General features: G+C 40.5%; 1 protein-coding gene across 9 annotated transcripts in view; it reads left to right on the top strand.

The window, feature by feature from the left end:
- The window catches only part of LOC136782631 (glutamate receptor ionotropic, kainate 2), an 89,863-nt gene extending 77,981 nt beyond the window's left edge, over nucleotides 1–11,882 (top strand). For 3 of the 9 annotated variants that reach the window (XM_066742185.1, XM_066742186.1, XM_066742189.1), the window contains 7 exons: nucleotides 30–227; nucleotides 1,030–1,255; nucleotides 1,808–1,972; nucleotides 7,214–7,314; nucleotides 8,011–8,209; nucleotides 11,310–11,655; nucleotides 11,749–11,882. In XM_066742185.1, the coding sequence (XP_066598282.1) occupies nucleotides 30–227; nucleotides 1,030–1,255; nucleotides 1,808–1,972; nucleotides 7,214–7,314; nucleotides 8,011–8,209; nucleotides 11,310–11,655; nucleotides 11,749–11,755 (1,242 nt within the window). In that variant the 3' untranslated portion in view covers nucleotides 11,756–11,882. Of the gene's footprint in view, nucleotides 1–29; nucleotides 228–1,029; nucleotides 1,256–1,807; nucleotides 1,973–7,213; nucleotides 7,315–8,010; nucleotides 8,212–11,309; nucleotides 11,656–11,748 lie in introns of those variants that run through there. The other 6 variants (XM_066742187.1, XM_066742188.1, XM_066742190.1 and 3 more) reach the window with 6 other exon arrangements.
- Nucleotides 11,883–18,988: the final 7,106 nt, after the last annotated feature.

Raw genomic sequence — 18,988 nt, forward strand, 5'->3', positions numbered from 1 at the left:
TAAATGAAAATTTGACGATAATTTAACAGGCAACTAGTACGAGGATAGTGGGTGGAATATGGTGGTTCTTCACTTTGATCATCATATCGTCGTACACTGCGAATTTGGCCGCCTTTCTGACGGTCGAAAGAATGATAACTCCGATTGAAAACGCAGCGGATCTGGCAGAACAGACTGAAATTTCTTACGGTACGCTGGAGGGAGGCAGTACAATGACCTTCTTCAGGGTGAGTATATCTTTTGCCTCGCATGCATGCACATTTGGATAGGTATATAGTGTATATATATTTAGTGGTCGGTGAAAAAATGGGAGATGGGCTGCCATGTAGGGCAGGCTCGAAAGGGAAAGCATCGATACAATTTAGTTTAATATGTATATGCTGGAATATAATGTAAAAAAAGAAGCGAAATTCAACGGAATATTGGGATGCGCGCCTGGTTTTTTTTTCGCCTTGAAAATATAGCATAAGAGCTTTGGAGGCTTTCAACGGAAAGCAGTTTGCTTAAAGCGGATAGGAGAATGCCAGAGGAGCTAGGGCCCTGGTAAAGTTGATGGTTTGGGAGAGTGGGGAACTAAGTCAGACGTAAAGAGTCGTAAAGTGGGAGGGTGAAAAGTAGCCGACTAACGAGCAGGGCTGAACGTACGCCAACGAGGTATACATGTTAAAGCTTAATTACAGAAATGAAATTGGCAAATTAACATTTAATCGGGCAAGTAGATGCTGGGAGTTACGAGGGGTCGACGCGCGTTTTGCGCACATTTTCCCTTCGAGCAGTGACATAGCACCTCCAATAAGTACAAATTTTCCGAGAGTGACCGCTTAATTGCTGGCTTAAAGTGCCCTCTGGTAAGTCCCATTGATTGCGCCACGAGTTATATACGAATTCACCGCATTTGCACGAGTTTCTTCTCTCTCGTGCATTTTTAATGATAAATTATTCGTTCGACCAACACATATACACCACTGAATTGCCTGCATGTATACACATTGGATAATTGTTTCTGTAACACTGTGTCTCTGTCATCAGGATTCAAAAATCGGTATCTATCAGAAAATGTGGAGGTTTATGGAATCCAAGTCTCCTTCGGTATTTGTGAAAACGTATGAAGAGGGAGTAAAGAGAGTTCTCGAGGGTGACTACGCGTTTCTCATGGAGTCTACCATGCTGGATTATGCAGTCCAAAGAGATTGCAACCTGACGCAAATCGGAGGTCTACTGGATAGCAAAGGATATGGAATCGCCACGCCGAAAGGTATACACTTATATAGATATACATATATAACAGACGAGACGCCATGATTTTCATTCTAAAGAGGAACTGCGTTGATTTGTCGCTTTTTTGTCTTTGCTGCATTATGCATAAAATATTTTATTATGGAAGCCGTTTCGTGCACTCGCAGCACTCCATACCTCGAAAAGCCCTCTTAATCGTTGGAACTTTTGCATTTAAATAGTCGTTAATATGCCGTTTCTTTCGAGAAAATATTGCAAGTACGCTCGCGAGCCATCGGTTATGTTATTTTTTTCTCTCTGATTTATTTTCGACGATAGTTTTAAAAATCTGTATAGTATAGAAGCCTATTTATTAAATGGTGGAAAGTGTCGGGAGGATTTGGAAGAGAAGTGGTTGGTGTGTGGGGGGTGGGGGGGGGGGGTGTGGATACGCTTCCCCTCGAGGGTCCACCTATAGTCTGGACGAAATGAAGTGAGAAAAAAGTTGAAGAAACCGACCTCCCTTGTCCATTGAATGGAGGGCACCAATTTCTCGTTGACCCGAGCCCTAACGAAGCCTTTTTATATGCAGGTTCACCTTGGAGGGATAAAATATCTTTGGCCATTCTGGAGCTTCAGGAGAAAGGTGTAATACAGATCCTCTACGATAAGTGGTGGAAGAACACGGGTGACGTCTGTAATAGAGACGAAAAGAGCAAAGAGAGCAAGGCCAACGCTTTGGGAGTAGAAAATATTGGTAAAGCACGTGGATTTTTATATACCTAATATATAAATGTATGCTATACGAGTCTGAGTAATAATAACAGCCCGGATGAAACTACCGCGACATTCTTCTAAACGCATTAAAAACTTTCACATTATTAAGGACCGTGATGCGTCAAGAGAAACACAAGGACGTGCGGAGGCGTTATTAGAAAACGCTCTGAAACTTTAAAGCGAAACACCGCATGCGTCTCTCTCTCTCTCTCTCTCTCTTTAGTTTTACGAAAAGTGCAGATGCAAGAAATCTGATATACGATGCGAGCTGGCCTCCGCGTTACGACAATAAGACTTTATTAGAACATTATTAAGCACATTTGTTATATAGATAGCTAAAAGTGACTCCGCCGCGCGGACAGCAGCTGGCTCGTTACCTTTTGAAAGTGTCAGTGTTTCCCGAACACTTTTCGCAATAAGCGAGTCGACGGCGTCGACGGTGCAGCAGGCAGCAGAATCGGAGATAAGGAGCGTAGTATAAGCTAGGGAAGATACGGAAAGAGGATATCCGAGGAAATGGAGGGGGGGATCGTGAGAGTAACAAGGAAGACTCTGTGAAAAAAAGAGAAAAGCTTTCAGGCGTAGAGAAATCTCACGAAAGTTCACGAGTAAATTTTTCTTGGTCGTAAGTATTCGAGGCTTCTTTCGGATTTTATATAGAAGTCCATTCACAACAAGTTTCTCTCCGTCCACCTTCCGGGCCGATCTTCCTCGGGGGTTCCCTTTTTCGTCCCCGTACGGTAACAGCTCCTGCCACGGCTTGTACCACGGGATACCTACCTCCTCTTTTCTTGTCCGCCATGCTTGCTCCTCCTTGCATCCTCCTGGTAAGTTGGATAAGTACCCACTTTAGTGGCTGTGCGAACGTACTAGACGAGACAGAAAGAAGGGACGAACACAACTCGAGCGAAAAGTACGCGAAATTGCTGCAGAACGACTAATCGCACTTCTTACCGTCGATCATTTACCAGCCAGAGAAAATGACTCTTTCAACCAAGTAGTTCAACTCGCTATCTTTTCTCTAACGTCATTTCGAGGACGAAGCACGCGTAGCTGCACCGGAAAATTTCCCTCTCTCTCTCCTTCGCTCCTTCAACCACCAAGTTTTATTGCATGCGCTCACCCTTGCATATAAATTAACTCGATCAATCGCAGAGCACCATTCGAATCAGAGAATATATATCCTTTTTAAAATCAATTATTTTTTCCCCGATAAAAGAGACTTTTTGAGAAGCGAGTGAAATCCACGATTCGACCTGTATATCAACGCCTGATGGAAATTTCGTTAGGTATATGCTATTTTGTCTATAGTACAGTTTGTTTTCACATCTCACATAGCCACGTATTAACCTATTACAAAGCTCTGGTTAAAGCAAACCTATATTCATGGCATTGCAACTCATAATGGTTAAATCCGTTTTGCTCCGTCAATGAAAGTTAATCCGTGGTCAATAGTTTGCCTTGTTTGCAATAATTTCACGGGAAGAACTACGCGCAAACTAAGTATATATATATATATATATATATAGTATATACGACAATTGTAGCTGACGTGCTTACTTGCAGGTACTCGAAGCTGCGGCACATCGACGGAACTTCTCCAGCAGGAAACTTCATAACTGCTGGAGCATTTGTACACGCAGACGGGAATTGCAGTTAACGCTTTGCTTTGCTGTTTATTGACGCGTGAACAAGTGTATTCAAAGCATTAGCTTGATTATCAAGATTTTCACACGCATACTAAACAAATTCCATGAATTGCAATGTTTAATGAAATATATGTGTAGAGCCTATACCCCTCGCGCACTGCATAGACTTATTTTTCTGCTTCTCGATCACCGTATGCATGCAAAAAAGACCAAGAGTTGTGAAAAGAATTTTTTAAAAGATTATAGACTAGCGGAATGTGACGAAATGAGTGAGCTAATTTTACTTTCAGAAAAGTGAATGAATTTTGAACGCGAGGATGATTTTCGCGCTGAAAGCCTGGCGCGGAGCGAGAAGGATATTTGGCAAAAAGGGTCTAGTTTCTCGTTATTGGAGACATTGCTCTAGTTTGCTTGTTTCAGAGGACCGGGCTAAAGTTGGCAATACACCCAACTCGAAGACGCGTATTCCTAGCTAAGAAGTCCGGCGAAAGTTCCTTCCGAGGCTCAAGATCGGAACGAAGACGTTGTATATATTCGGCGCGCAAGGCTTTATACACGCAGTGAGACGAGACCTCCTACCGTCCTCTTTACCGTCCTCCTACCCAATCCTACCATCCAGTTGTGGTTGTGCTGCTGTGGCCTAGCTCTGCGAAATAACTGTCTGGTTGCTCTGCGACCGTGCGCCAAACTTTCCCACTTCCGGAGAGGTCCAAAATCTAACGTGAATCACAGTATTACCCGACTATGCAAATCCTTGAGCGAATTTACGTTAACAACAGACTATCAACTCTAAACAGTCGCCTCCACTAACTCGATCTCTTTAGTCGACTACACATTCTATAAACACATCACTGTCGATTTTCATTTCGGACTCTCTGAAATCCGATTCCCCGATAGGTAAAGGCTAATTCGCTGTGCTTTCGACAATTAAGCACATACACATAAAATCAATAAATAGTATTATCATTACAGATAATACGCATAATAATCCTTCTGTTATTTTATACCCCTTTGAATCAGCTATATTATTATTATAGTTATAGGTCGGCACATAATAGTAATAAATGTTGAATACTCGCGCGTAAACATTGCTCGATAGAATTGACCAAGCAAGTATGATAGTATGCATGCCTTTCGATTCTTTAATTTTTTTTCGCGCGCGCGAGCGTAGCACTATATACAAGTATTTTTTATAAGCATATCCTAATAGAATCGGTGTACATAAATGCACGGGCTTAATATATGATTTTGGCAATGACACAAACACTGACTAATTTAATTTCGTTGATTGCGACAATTCTTGGGGACACTGAATTTTTCTATCATTACTCTGGATATGTAGATTACACTTGAACGTCTAAATACATCAAGTTTTCCAGACAAATCGCGAGGAATAAGTATCGGGGACGCGTTATCGATAAGCATGCGAGGACAGAAAAGTTCCGAGTACGAGAGTTGTTGTAAATTCTCGATAACGTATATCTGTGCAGCTTGAGCAAAATAAATTCGGAAAAAATTTGACTTTGTCGATTCTATTCCGGTAGCGTATCGACTTGTTTAGCGCGGTCCATGTCTACAAGCTTGTATATTTCTCATTGAATTCGAGACCCGCGCTCTCGAAGCTAGAAAGTATAATATGGTATAGTCAATCAATATAGAGTTGACCTACGTTGAAAACGAATCCTTTTCGCGAGTCGCGACAAAAGAAATCAGTCTTCCATTCGGCGAGATTGAAGGTAGAGGTAAGTTAATTTTCAGAAAAAGGAAAATTCAATATTACAAATAATTCTATCAATTCAATGCATGTACAGAAAGAGAAAGAAGTAGCTCTCGCGTTTACAGCGGAAATTAAGCCGCAATGTCGAAGCTAATATAAAGACTCGTCTGGTCGAGAAATAATAACGACTGGTTTTCCAACTTAATTAGAAATGGTTTCCCATTGCTGTGTGTGACTCACTAGGGTTTTTCGAGTTTGCGGCCGCATTGGTTATTAGATATTGCGCTCACGATTTCGTCAGGGCACATGCGCTGCGAAGGAATTCGGCGAGGGATACGCGATGAGAATGAAAGAGGAGTAAGGGGGCAAAGTTTTTCAGATCGACTCCGCGGCGGAGTCCGGACGACTTTTCCCCCATTTCCTACAAGTTTTCCGCCAGGGGGAAAAAGTGAGTTGCGTGCAGCCCAATCCCGCTACTTTCCACACCCCCCCCCCCCCCCCTCCCCCCCGACAATTCTCTTATTCGGACGCTTATCAAATATTTTAAGAGCCTTGCCACGTTCATGTAAATATATATATAACTCGGCAATTATAGTATGTAATTGGAAAGAAACATAAATTAATTCAGTTGTGTGAATATACCGGAAGAATACATTAAACTTTTACAGAGGGTAGGACAATATAACTTTATCGATCCTGCGAGTATTCTTGTCATTTGTAAAAATATGAACAATTATCATGCCAAAGATATAGTCTTTCAATCTTCTTTATGCTCCGGTCCACCTATTACGTACTGTTTCGTACCGTACAATAAGCTTCGTATACGTGCATATATACAATTGTGCCATATAATTCGAAATAGTCAAGATATTGGAGATGAACAAAGCTATTAACCACTCTTTGAATCGTATAACAGGTAAACACGCACGCGCGCGTCTATCTCTATTATTTCTATAAAAAGTAGAAAATTTTACTACGGCGTTAGTCGTAGGCGCGCTGCGTTTGATTTGTGCAATGGTAGGATGGCATGACGGGGTTATATGCTCTTCCTGTAGTCGTTATTTTCTTTTCTTTGTTCGGGTTGATGATATCATAAAGACCGCGACTCGAAAAGGTGTGGACCCCTTTACGCTATATAAATATATATACGATGCCATAACGTATGCGTACACACGTTACAGAAAAATCAAAACCTTGAAAATTACAAGAATGCATTAAAACGTTATAATATATTTTCTCTATATCAAAATAATATTTAAATCCGGTATTGTAAAAAGTACTAGAATTTTACTGCATAGTTTAAAAGTTACATATGAAACAAATACATATTAAATAATTTTATTATAACAATTTATTTCAAATGCGAAAAATTGGCTTTTATACGCGTACTGCCACATTTAGATGGGTAATTGAAAATAAGGGAAATGGTTTTTCATGAAAGTAAAACAATCGTATAGAATGGAATTATTTATTAGTAAAACACATTAATGAGATAATAAAGGGTAGTAGAGGTATATGTCTAGCAGGAAAATAACGGTATGGTCATTATTGGATTCAGAGGCGCAGCATTGTATTTAAGTTTAGATGTTTGATATAAATCGCGTAACATATATGCCTACTGTAAATCGAGCCATGACTTTTGACCGTTTTTCAGAAAATCATACGACCGCTCGCCTTATAGCTGTCTGTTTTTCGGTATGGAAGGACCAACGGTATTGGTGAAGGTGCAGGTGCAGGATGAATATATAGAGTCGTAGAATCGAGCTGGAGGAAATAAAGCGCGACTGCGTGAATGAATGGGCCGAGAGACGAGCCCAGGGGCTGTGAAATAATGAGATTCCGGTATGATTTTCAGGTGGCGTTTTTGTCGTGCTACTTTGCGGCCTGGTGTTGGCGATTCTTGTCGCGATTCTCGAATTCTGCTGGAACTCGAAGAGAAACGCCCAGACCGACCGGGTAAGCTACCACGTGTCTTATACCCTCTACCTATCTATATATATATATATATGTAAGCACTACTTGTGCCTGTGACGTGTACTGGTATTGCATGTACTCGTGTGCTGATGGTAATGGTACTGGGTCACTGCTCGCTGGCAAATGCCTCTCTCTCTCTCTCTCTCTCTCTCTCTCTCAAACACACTTTCCACAATAGTGTTCCACCTTATCTGAAATCTTCCAAATTGCACGTTCAACGAGATAAGAAATAAAGGGATAACGCGGTATACTATAGAAACAGTGCAGCTCAAAGAGAGAATGTATATATATGTATATATGGATCTATTCCACGCGTACTTGTTATTTTAATAATTCCTCGCTTGGTATAATTTGGTTGGATAATGACTTATAAAATTTCATTGGAAAAATAACTGAGAGAAAAAGCAGGAAAAACATAACTATATGGAGTTGTAGATATAGGACGAGAGAGGAGGGAGGGGTGGGGCTTTGCATGCGTCCAGCAGCGTTCATTGCGTGATTGTATTGTTTGTGTCGGTATTGTTGTACTTGGTGTGTGTCCGGTTCGACATGTACGGGAACCATGGTTTGGCATCGGGGTGACGTCGACTTGGATGGTAAACTCGATTGCGTGCCATTGCTGTGTTCGGGCATGTTCCATCGTGTTCCAACGTGTTGGACCGTTTTACGACGAGACAGTCCCTCTGCGCCGAGATGGCCTCGGAGCTGCGGTTTGCCGTTCATTGCGGCCCCAGGCAGCGTCCAGCAGCCTCGAAATCACGAAACTCCTGTGGACGATGCAGGAGTCCTCGTGGAACTTGTCGTCGAACCAGGTACTCGTCGACGGAACACGAAGAGACTACCTACGTGCCTAGCGACGAAATTCCACGGCTAAATGGTGTAAGTCTTGTACCACATAAAGGGCCATCGACCACTTTTCTCGTTTGATTCTCCGTCTCTCTCTCCCTCTCTCTCTCGATGACCCTCCATTCCCTTGCACGCAGGCGAACTTTTATTCCGTTCTCTCTTTATATCTGCGCAGACCGCGATCCAATCTCAAATTTTCACCCAATTCGGCCAAAATGATTCTCTCCTCTGCCTCATGAAAATCGTGCACTTTGCCGGTGCTAACGGAAAATGGCACGCTGTAAAAAGAGAGATTTGTGCACGAAACGAATTTGTAGTTTTACGAATCAAGAGAGAATTAATACAGTTGTAAATTGCTTTCGGGAAATAGAGGCTTTAGTGGTATCAAATATACGCAAAATTATACGCCTAGCGGTACTGAAATACACGTCCAACTACGTTTCTCTAGGAGAATCAATCGATCGTTGGTCGTGGAATCCACGCTCGCTCCGCGTTAATTGAATCGCGATACTATATCCTGAAGCATGCAATGGAACACCGGGAAATTCAAGCTAATACTCATTTTTGTACAATAATTCCAATGGAAAGTTGAGGGAACTTTTAGCTTTTCTTTAATTGTCTTCAAGCGTCTTTTTTTACCATCGGAATGTTTCTGTCGTACGTGGAACGAGCGTGGTTGCCTCAGAGCCCGAACAATTTACTTTTATCCTTGACAGGTAAGATGGAGAGTATAACAGCGGGAAAGCTTGACCCTCATCATCCACAAGGGAGTACGGTTACCGAAAATGTCTTTCTAAAACAATATTCTACACATTTTGTCTGCGTCATTTCTCTCTTTTTTCCTCTTTCCTTTTTTCTTTCTTCCTATATATATATTATATACTTTCCAAGATGTCGCTCTGCTCAGTTTACGTAGTCTGTACTCTATACAATTTGTATTCTCAACGTAAAAGGCAACAATTTCGATTTCATTAGGCTCAATTGCTTTATTAAGTGGAACGGAATGATTCGATTGTAACTCACTGTACAAGCAGTACGAGAGATCAAATCAAGTCATAATGAATTTTCAATCGCGCAAATACATAACGGTAAGACTTAACTTTATTGAGTTTTTGAGCTAGTTAATGGAATCGAGCTTCGAACGGTCGATCTCAATGTCATTAGCTTTCGTGTACATTTATTGGCTATACACGCAACATTACAAACACGTAGCCGTATAAACACATACATATACCAAGCTATGCATTTAATGCAACGATTTCGAAATCGATGCTCTGCATTTTGGCACGCAACCACGTCGCAATTAGTGAATTGGACATGGTTTAACGGTAATTGGCGTTAGATTGATTCTCTCATGCTTATACAAATTTCGTGTATGTAGATATACATAAAACAACATATAAAGCTTATGCGACAATTATAAACAGATAAATAGATTGCATGTGTGTGTGGTCAAGTACGCGGAGGAATCGTGTGTGCACTTTACACTTTTTTCTATTTATAACAGGAGAATCGAGACGATTGTTTCACGTTGGACGAATCTTTGAAATCCAATCGTGTATCCTGCACGCGCGTTTTTATATGTATATATATATATACATATACCTGTGTGTGTATATGGAAACTGAAATATCACAAAACTTTGACGAAATCGTGGTAAAATTCCTCTTGAAACAACGAAAAGTTTCCAAGTTTCCGCTCTCTCTGGTTTTCAGTCTTGCTTTCTCGGTTAAAGTTTAATTAAAATCGAGCTGAGTTAGGATTAGTGACTCAATTGAATCTCATCGATAGATTCCTCCAAGCCCACGCCTAGTTTACGCCCGAATCGAATTTCTCTGCTAAACTTAATTAAAAAATGAGCCAAAGAAAGACGTAAAAGAAAAGAGCAATATAGATCAGGGAAGAACAACAAAATGTTCAACTATATATATATAAATTTATAAAGCAGAATAAGGGAGAATTTTATGCTCTCAAAGCCACGGGGGTAATGTATAAACATTCTTCTGCGAGTACTTGTTTGAATGTTGAAATTTCGCAGTTTATAGGAGATTTAGGAGGAATAACACGAGTAATAATTTGTTTATCTATTAGGGAATGATTTTTTCATGCTGCTTCCCCTGTCAACATTACTTGCAAAGTTATGCAGGATCGATTTGGCCATTAGTTTTTATCGGTTCGCATACGGCTGCAAGATTAACCGCTTTGTTTTAATGAACGCTTAGCATTCGCGTGAAAAATATGGGATTTTTGTTTTTAATGCGAATATTCAGGATGAATAGGGAGGCGGCTTTCGCGGAATAAACAGTGCGGTGCGAAATCAGTGGTATTAATGCACACCATTTGTGCCCCGACGCGGCGTAAAACAAATTGCGCGGAGAGACCGTGAGAATGTATAGAAAAACTGGTCCCAATCTCGCCAGGATTCGCGCGCGACTCTCCCGCGAAAGAACGCAACGCCCCCCGGCCGCCCTCTATATACATTTATCCATGTTAAATGCTGAAAAAATGACGCGCGAGCGAACTCTGGCGCACGACTACCAAAGCATATGTATACCATGCTGCATACCGCGATCGACTACGGGCCTCATCACTGCACATGTATCTATATGTATACGTGCACCCTCGCACTTGGTGCATTACTTTCCAACCCTTTTGCTTTGGCAAATCTAGCTCATCGTGAAAATCCGCATTCCGGTTATATCAAGCGTGGTCGAATCATGGTATTTCGGCAAAAGCTTTTAAAACTGCAGACTGTAGCGTTCAATGAAAATAGTTGGCACGAATTTCTCGGCTTCTCTTTGCTCTCGCGCCATACAAGGGGGTTAACTTTCCCACCGTCCTTCTATTTTGAATTCTATACTCGAATGGAGCGTTGAAAAAATTCGCATCTCGCCGTAAGAAAAAGCAATCTATCCTCGTACGATGCGTGCGTGTGTGTGTGTATGTGTTTATATATATATACACGTACCCATATGCATTATTACGAGCGTTGTATTTATTTTCTTGCTCTTCTCTTACATTTCTCTTCCCTTACAGCAAAAGTTACGGGAATCGGCAGCTTATGAATATATTGGAAAGAAAATTTTGCAACTCGATATAGCTAACAGATGTTGTTGGTATATTTTTCTCAGCAGCAGGGTGGTGCACTACCGATGACGGAGATGAAGAAATCATTGAGCTTCGACCAAGTGGTAGCAGGCCGTGTAGGGAATACCTAGCACAGGCCTCATCCTCATCTACGTCAGCAGCAGCAGCAGCAGCAGCAGCAACAACAGCAGCAGCAGCAGCAACAACAACAACAACTACAACTACAACCATTGCCACCGTGCAAAGTCACTCCCACGCACACTCGTCATTCACACTGCCACGCGCATTCACACAGTCACAGTCACAGCCACAGTCACAGCCACGCGCACAAACATCAGATATCGGTACAGAGACAGAGACGGGGTTCTTCAGGCATCGCCTTGGCTCAAGGTCAGTCGAGTCAAAATATAATACTCTTTCAATATATATTAAAGATTTTTAGCATGGTCTCTAGAGTTCTCGGCGTTTCTTTAATGCTTTCAGAAGGTGACCACCCTGAAAGTATCGTATGGAGATTCGACTGCGATCTAGCGGGTGAGCCAGATGTGGTAATCTCACCGCCCCCGCCCCCACCACCACCTTCTGCGGCAGTCTCCAGGACCACGACTCTTTGACCAATACTGGAAGAGGTACCCATTGAAGTACCAGTTCAAAAAGAGCTCGCAGCAGCGCAGACCTCGGTACTCATCAATGTGGTGGACCAGAAGGAGACCTCCTTATAGCATATATAGTCGTTGGAGCAGGCTGGGAAACCGCATTGTGATTCAACTTGCACCGACGACGAAAATCAATTGCAGATCTGCTAACCTTCGAGGAATCCATACATTGTTAACCGAGCTAGAAACTCGAGTGCTCCCTCCCCGTACCTAGGGAAACTCCCTCTTCACCGATATAATGAGATATTGACTATAAGTATATATATATGTGTATATATATTATAGGATCGTTAAATAGATATATCGGTTGGTAAGCAACATTTGAAGGAAACGCGTGATTTTAACAGAAATAGGACGATGTAAACGAATGAACGATTAAAAGCGCCCACAGCAATAAAGTAAGTACCAGAGACTCTTGTCAGTATCGAGACCAAAATCCCACGTTAAACATATCGCCATTAAAGAGAAAATGCGCTCCGAGCTTTCTCGGTGTTCGCTCGATAAACAAAACTTGTTCCGCGAGTACCTATACATACTATATAGTGATAGAAATGTTAGCTATCGATAAAATTTGCAGTGACAATAATTTCAGGCTATAATTTTAAGAAATTCATCAATGTAGGTACTCTTTCTTAAAATGTCCATTTCTACAGATTTTTCTGAGATTATCTTACGGTGCATGGCCTTGAGAATGAGCTAAGCTGAGCTGAACCACTGATCAGAATTTCGTGCCCTTACTGAAAAGAGAGAGAGAGAGAGAAGGAAAAGAGAGGATAATGAGCTACGACAAATATCGAGGGGAAGAAATGTATTATAGATTAGAAGCAAGTCAGTGTCACGGTCAGAACTCGTAAAGTTGGAAGAGAGCCTAAAACGTTGCTTTTGGAACGCTGTCGTTCGCAGCCATTTCGCGAAGAAGAAGAGATTTAAAGTGCCAAACCAAACACACTCGCCCGTGAAAACTGTTTAATCGTTGCCATGCACCATAGTTTTATCCAATCGCATTGCAATATTTTCCCCACCTGGGCTTCCATGCAACGTAACAGCTCGAGTATAAGAAATTTGAGGGAACTATTCAAAGGACGAAGCTATATAGCTATATAGGGCTCCAACGCATATCTCGCGTGTATGAAAAGTTCGTAGGCAGCACATATAAAGCCCAGAATCTGATTTAAAAATTGTTGTGTTTTTAAATCTCGTGTATTTCCACGTATATATATATATATATATATATATTGCGCAAAATATTCCCAATATGCGCGCTTTGCTATCTCGTTATTTCGATCGATTCGTTTGGATGAGAAAGCAATGGAAGAAATTTCGCGCTGCGCTGACTTTGCTTAATCGTGCATATTTCAAAGCCTCAAAGACATGGAAAAATGCGACAAGTCAACAATAAGTACCTACATTCGTTCCTTTTATAGCAGAGATATTGATAGAGGCTGTAAGATATGATTGCGTTGAATGCAGCTACAGGCGGTCTACCGGTTTCATTGCACCAATCCATGATTCAAATTGTTCACTTTTACTGCAAACGCGCGATATTTCAATATTATATACGAGAAAAATTCCTTTAGAGATTAATGATACTCCGATTCGCTATGAATATACATCATCTTAGATTAGGGGAAGCGTCCGTTCCGTTGACAAATAATGAACTGTCAAGACTCGATTTTGCACCTTCGATTCGACACTCGGTCATTGTATTATATTATATAAAACTGTACACATTACCTAATTGTTGAAAGGTAATTTATAAATACACACGAATAAAATGTTATACAAAGTTGTACACAAGCGCCATAGGTGAAAAGCATATGGCGTATAAAAGAAGCTATAGTCATATTTTGACACAAGTGACACGAATTGTAATATGAACAAAGTAGCTTATGTACAGCGAATGTTTTTCACACTGTCGAGAGGAGAGAGCGAGAGTGAAAGATGAAGAGAGAATGTGCCAACTGTGCGTGCGTTTGTTCGTTTTTTAAAAACTAATATGTATATGACGTTTCGTAACGTGCAACTTGTTAAATAAACCACGAGCGACTCGTATGGCTGAATCAATGGCGTGTATTACCTACAGTCTTCTTTTCTCTTGTACAAATGACAATTAAGTGACTTGTAACTTCTGAATGTGATTGTATAAAATTGTTTCCAACAAAAAGACGATTCGTGCCTGATTGTTGATCTTGCGCTGCCATTGCTTCAGATGAGCATCTGCATAATTTATAGCTTTACCGATTCTTTTTATAGTTGAAAATTTAGAGTGAAATAATGATAACAATAAACGTTTTGTGATTTTCAACATTACATATTGATAGCTTTCCAGAACCCATTGTATATCTCATCGTAATTGGGCACGCTCCATTAAAGGCACGACTCGTTTAAATCGATTGTTCAAAAGGTCCTAGATTGAAAGAGTCATTAATATATATATTATTAACATTTGCAAAAATAGAACGTGACTAATTACAAATTTCCAAACGTTTGTTCAGGCTCGACAAACGTTGCGTAAGAGACATAGCTTCGTCTACATTGTATAATAAAATGAAAAGAAAATAAAATCTACCAATTCCGTAATGGATATTTGATATCAATTAATAAGCAACGGAAGAGACAACGGTCATTCAACCATTTATGACATGTGCTCGAGTGGCATTTAGTGAAAAATGAATAAACTTTATTTACTTGAATCATTTATATCTCTTTCATACGCGTGTATATTCAGGGTGTTCCACATGAACCCGTATAGAGATTGAATAAAAATCATTTGAATGGAGGAAAGTTTGGCTACGAAGTACTAGTACCTAGCTGCTACTCGAATCGAGAATATTCGTTGCCCCCACGAGATTGCGGAAAGGAGTTTCTTTTGGAGCTTATAAACATGGGATGCAGCAATTTAGGTTAAATTTCGGGAGGAAACCAGGAAGGAAGGAAGAATGGAACGCGGAGGATTGAATTGTGTATTGAATTTTCAGTTTGCCGAAGCGAAATCCCGGAGATGGCAGAATTGATTGAACCGTTAGGAGGTTAGAATCCAGATGGTGACGTGCGACGCGCGACGCGACAAGTCAATACAATGATTCATCAATCACCACACTAATTCCTCGATCGATATCTTTCAAAGTCAAAGACGCGCGCCGCGCGCGGTCCCCCTTCTTTCCTTGCCAGTTGCTACCACCCCCCCCCCCCCCCCCTCCCCAATATCTTATTCCTATACCTGCGTGCAGTAGTTATACGTTTACTCAATCCATCCTCTCCCTTGACACGTACATCGAACGATATCGTCTTAAAAAGTTTCTAACGATAAATAATTAATGTTAAAAAAGGGATATTTCAAATTTAGCGCTCGAAAAATTAAGCATTTCGTGACTTTTGCATATAGTTTTGTACGTTCATCCAACTTTTGACGAGTATGCTGTACAAGATCTACCTCATTTTTGAATAATGTGCACAGGTATCTTGCACCAATGTACTCCGAATAAAGAATAACTTTTTCCTCATTTCTATATGTAATGTTGCACACACACACACACACACAAGAGAGAAAAGGAAAAATAACATGTATCCTATAGATATATTTTGAAAAGGCTAGCCGTCGGGTAAAGTGAGTTGAGAAATGTATAGGTTGCATGGTCCACGAGGTCAGTTATCCCGATACAAGTTTCCAGTGCATTAGCGCTGGGGCCCGCTATACTACTATATAATATTGAGCTAGCCATGAGTATAAGGAATCACTATAGCTGTAGCTCGTTGGATTGAAAATAAGAGGGGGCGAGAGGCCACAAAATCTACAGTTATCTATATCGGATCGTTGTTAAATCGGTGCAATCGGACGAAAAAGAAGATGTTAATAGAGTATGTATAGGGGAGAATGGCGATGAGCCGATGGGTTCTCGTGCATGGATCTTTTGGAAAAGCGTTGAAGATAGCGAATGATAACTAAACGGGCAATCCATGCTCCCGCACGGTCTTATCAGCTCTCAACCGGGGCGTACGCTCGGAAATGAGGGTCTCTATACATATACATATAAGGGGGGAAACGATGCTTAACCCTCGACTTTTCGCAAGCGTATAATCAGCCTTTGGAAAAGGTAGCGGCTTAATAGGAATAAGGAAAATGGTGCGGCGCACACACATAGACATGCACGTATATACGCTTATGATGGGCATGCAGCATGCAGCAACAAAACGCCTTGGTACATCGCTTCAACAATAGTCTGCTGCTATCGCATTGTTCCTTCCTGCGCAGCCAGACGCAGCCTTGGTAGAAAGCACCGAGTCATTCCGTATTTCCACCTTTCCTGGCTAACCCCTATCGTGCGTCCCTATATATATATATATATAGATAGGTACATCGCCAGCCGCTCGTAAATCAAATGCCAAACGTCATCCTGCTTCCTTTAATTCCTGATACGTATAAAGTGTACGTGGATATGAAACTCAGATTTCTTCAGAGCGCGCTGCTGACAGCAATCTTGATTTGCCATAGTTATAGCAGACCCTTTTCTTCTCCCACACTCTCCAACTTTTCCTTATCCAACTTCCTCCCTTCGCCATTTCTCTCCCCATTTCTTCGAGGATTTCTTCAAAACTTCAATCTCTATATACATGCTTAGTTTATATAAGTTTCAACAAATCTCCTCTACGTGGTCAAATTTGAAAGAACAATCTTTCGTTACACTGACAAACGCTTTCCCACTTTTTCGTTATAGCAAGAAAATTCAAATTCTCTCGAGAAAATCTGCGAGAGGTCGGTACTCCATACTGAAAAATGCATTCGCTTAACTAGATCGCTTCAGAAGGTAATAAAGAGGGAGAAACGCAAACGCGGTCGAATTATATCGCTCTTTCTCTCTTTTTAGAGACGCGTCGTATACGCGCAACTGAGTATTCGCGCGGCGGGGGAAATGTCGCACGCTGTAATACTATATATATATACTATAGGATGAGGAGGGGGAATAACTGATCGAGAGCAAATACTACATCTTCATAGGCAACATATAGGTAATAGGTCTGTAGTATATAGTAATCCTATATTATTATCTTTTGTTTGTTTGTTCTTTACTTTTTTTTATTCATCTCTCTCTCTCTCTCTCTCTCTCTCTCTCTCAAGATAACCATGCAACCATTTTTATCCATACGGGAATCCCATATATTTTTGGATGTATTTCGTGAACCGAGCGATGAAAGAAAGGCATTGCAGCAGACGAATGAAAAAGGTTGGTCAATGTTGCCTAACGAGACAGAGATTCCGAAGCTTTTCCTTTCGGTTTTTTCCTGCACAGCGAAGCTCTGAAATGGAATGAAAGCTTCGTTAATGCCCTGATACTTCAAAGTAGATATCGCCCGCAGCTCTTGCTTTCTTTTACCATTTTCCTCCTTCCAACGCTTAATCGATTCGTTAGCAAATTACAAAGAATCAAGTTTAATTTCACAAAAGTTTCCATTGTGATGATTAACGCGGCCATTGCAACGCTTGACCATGCACTGAACGCTTTAGACGCGCGCAGCATTAATCTAATGCAAAATGCGCTAATATAAGTGATATAGATATATATCCACATATATAGGTATATAATAATATCGCGCGCGCGCGCATCTTCATCATTCCATATATTTTAAGTTTATATGCCACGCGATGATTTATTCTCTAACGCTTGTATGTGAATACTGTTAACTTACCGCTTATGGCATGCACAAACTTTCTTTTAAAGTACCCTCGACGGTTATACTCATCGTTGTGTGTGAGGACGATAAAAGTTTTCAAGTTACATGTGCGTATAATGGCATAATTTTAATGTTTATATTAAAGTTATAAATCACCATTTAGATCTAGCAAAAAGAAAAGACGAAATCAGAGATATCCTGGCATGGGAACGTCGATGAATAAAATTTAGAAAGCTCGACTGTAGCACAAAGAAAAAGAAAAAAAATTATTCAGCATTCTGTACATGGCATAGCTGCGAGGAATAAATTTTCAAATTTCACATCACATCCATTACCGCTGCGTTATCGATAAGTTGCAGCAGAATTTCGTGAGAAAAGAACTCTCGGAGACTCGCGAAGCAATTCGAATTTACAATTAGACGCGAATCTACTTAAGAAGCACTTCTTCGTTAAATGCGAAGAGGCAGCCACGACTCTGTAAGAAGGGATGAGACCTGCAAAATTGATGACCACGGTGCCGCGCCGCGCAATCCTCTGGAAAAATATTTAGCTCCTCTATTCTGTCCTTCTTACGTTTCATCATCGTTTTCTTGCAATCGGAACCTTCTCTTTTTCAAAGAAATTTCAAGAAATTTCCTCGATAATTTATCCAGATTTTTTCATTTAAACTCGACCACGATTTTTATTATTTTCCTATTAAATTAATGTACAATTGATTGTTTCTATGTTATAGAAGCTGCGCACAATTTTAATGTAATATAAAAATGTGGATAAAATTCGATGGTTATCATTTTTAATAATAAAGATATCGTGCAAACCCGGCCATAAATTACATATAGTACGTATTCTTAAAAAATTGATGCCTCAATTTTTTTTATATTAAAAATACTAATAGCTTTTATTAGAAGAGGAAAGTCATTGCAGGGCGTAACAGTACAAAGGGTCTCCTAAAGAAATGAATATATTTTTATTGCCATGAGCAGTCATTTCGAATATTACCCTTTTAAAAATATTAGTACAGAAAAATATAAAAGTGAAATTATTGCAGTGGTAAAAAGAAGAAGAATGTATTGCCTGAATTAGTAGAAAATAGCAGTCAATCGAGAAAAGTGCAATGTTATTACTATCGATGAATATTGAGGAAGCAAAGCTAGTCGATATATTCGCTTAAAATTGAAAACATTGTAAATAAACTAGCTGCGTTGCCTCCTTATATAACGAGGGTATGGCAAATTATACTATTTCTCTGACCATTTTTTAAGAGACGAAATTCGCGAGTTTCGACTATGATGTATTTCCCAAGGGGTTTCGCGGCAATGTAAATATACATATTGATTGACAAACATGCACTCTTATTATTGGTTGGTACTGCTTCAGCGTCTGATCGAAGCGGTTGC

The sequence above is a fragment of the Prorops nasuta genome, unplaced genomic scaffold (assembly GCF_024137725.1).
Source record: "Prorops nasuta isolate Cenicafe-Biocafe unplaced genomic scaffold, Cenicafe_Pnas_1.2 PNAS00027, whole genome shotgun sequence".
In the NCBI taxonomy this organism is placed as follows: Eukaryota; Metazoa; Arthropoda; class Insecta; order Hymenoptera; family Bethylidae; genus Prorops; species Prorops nasuta.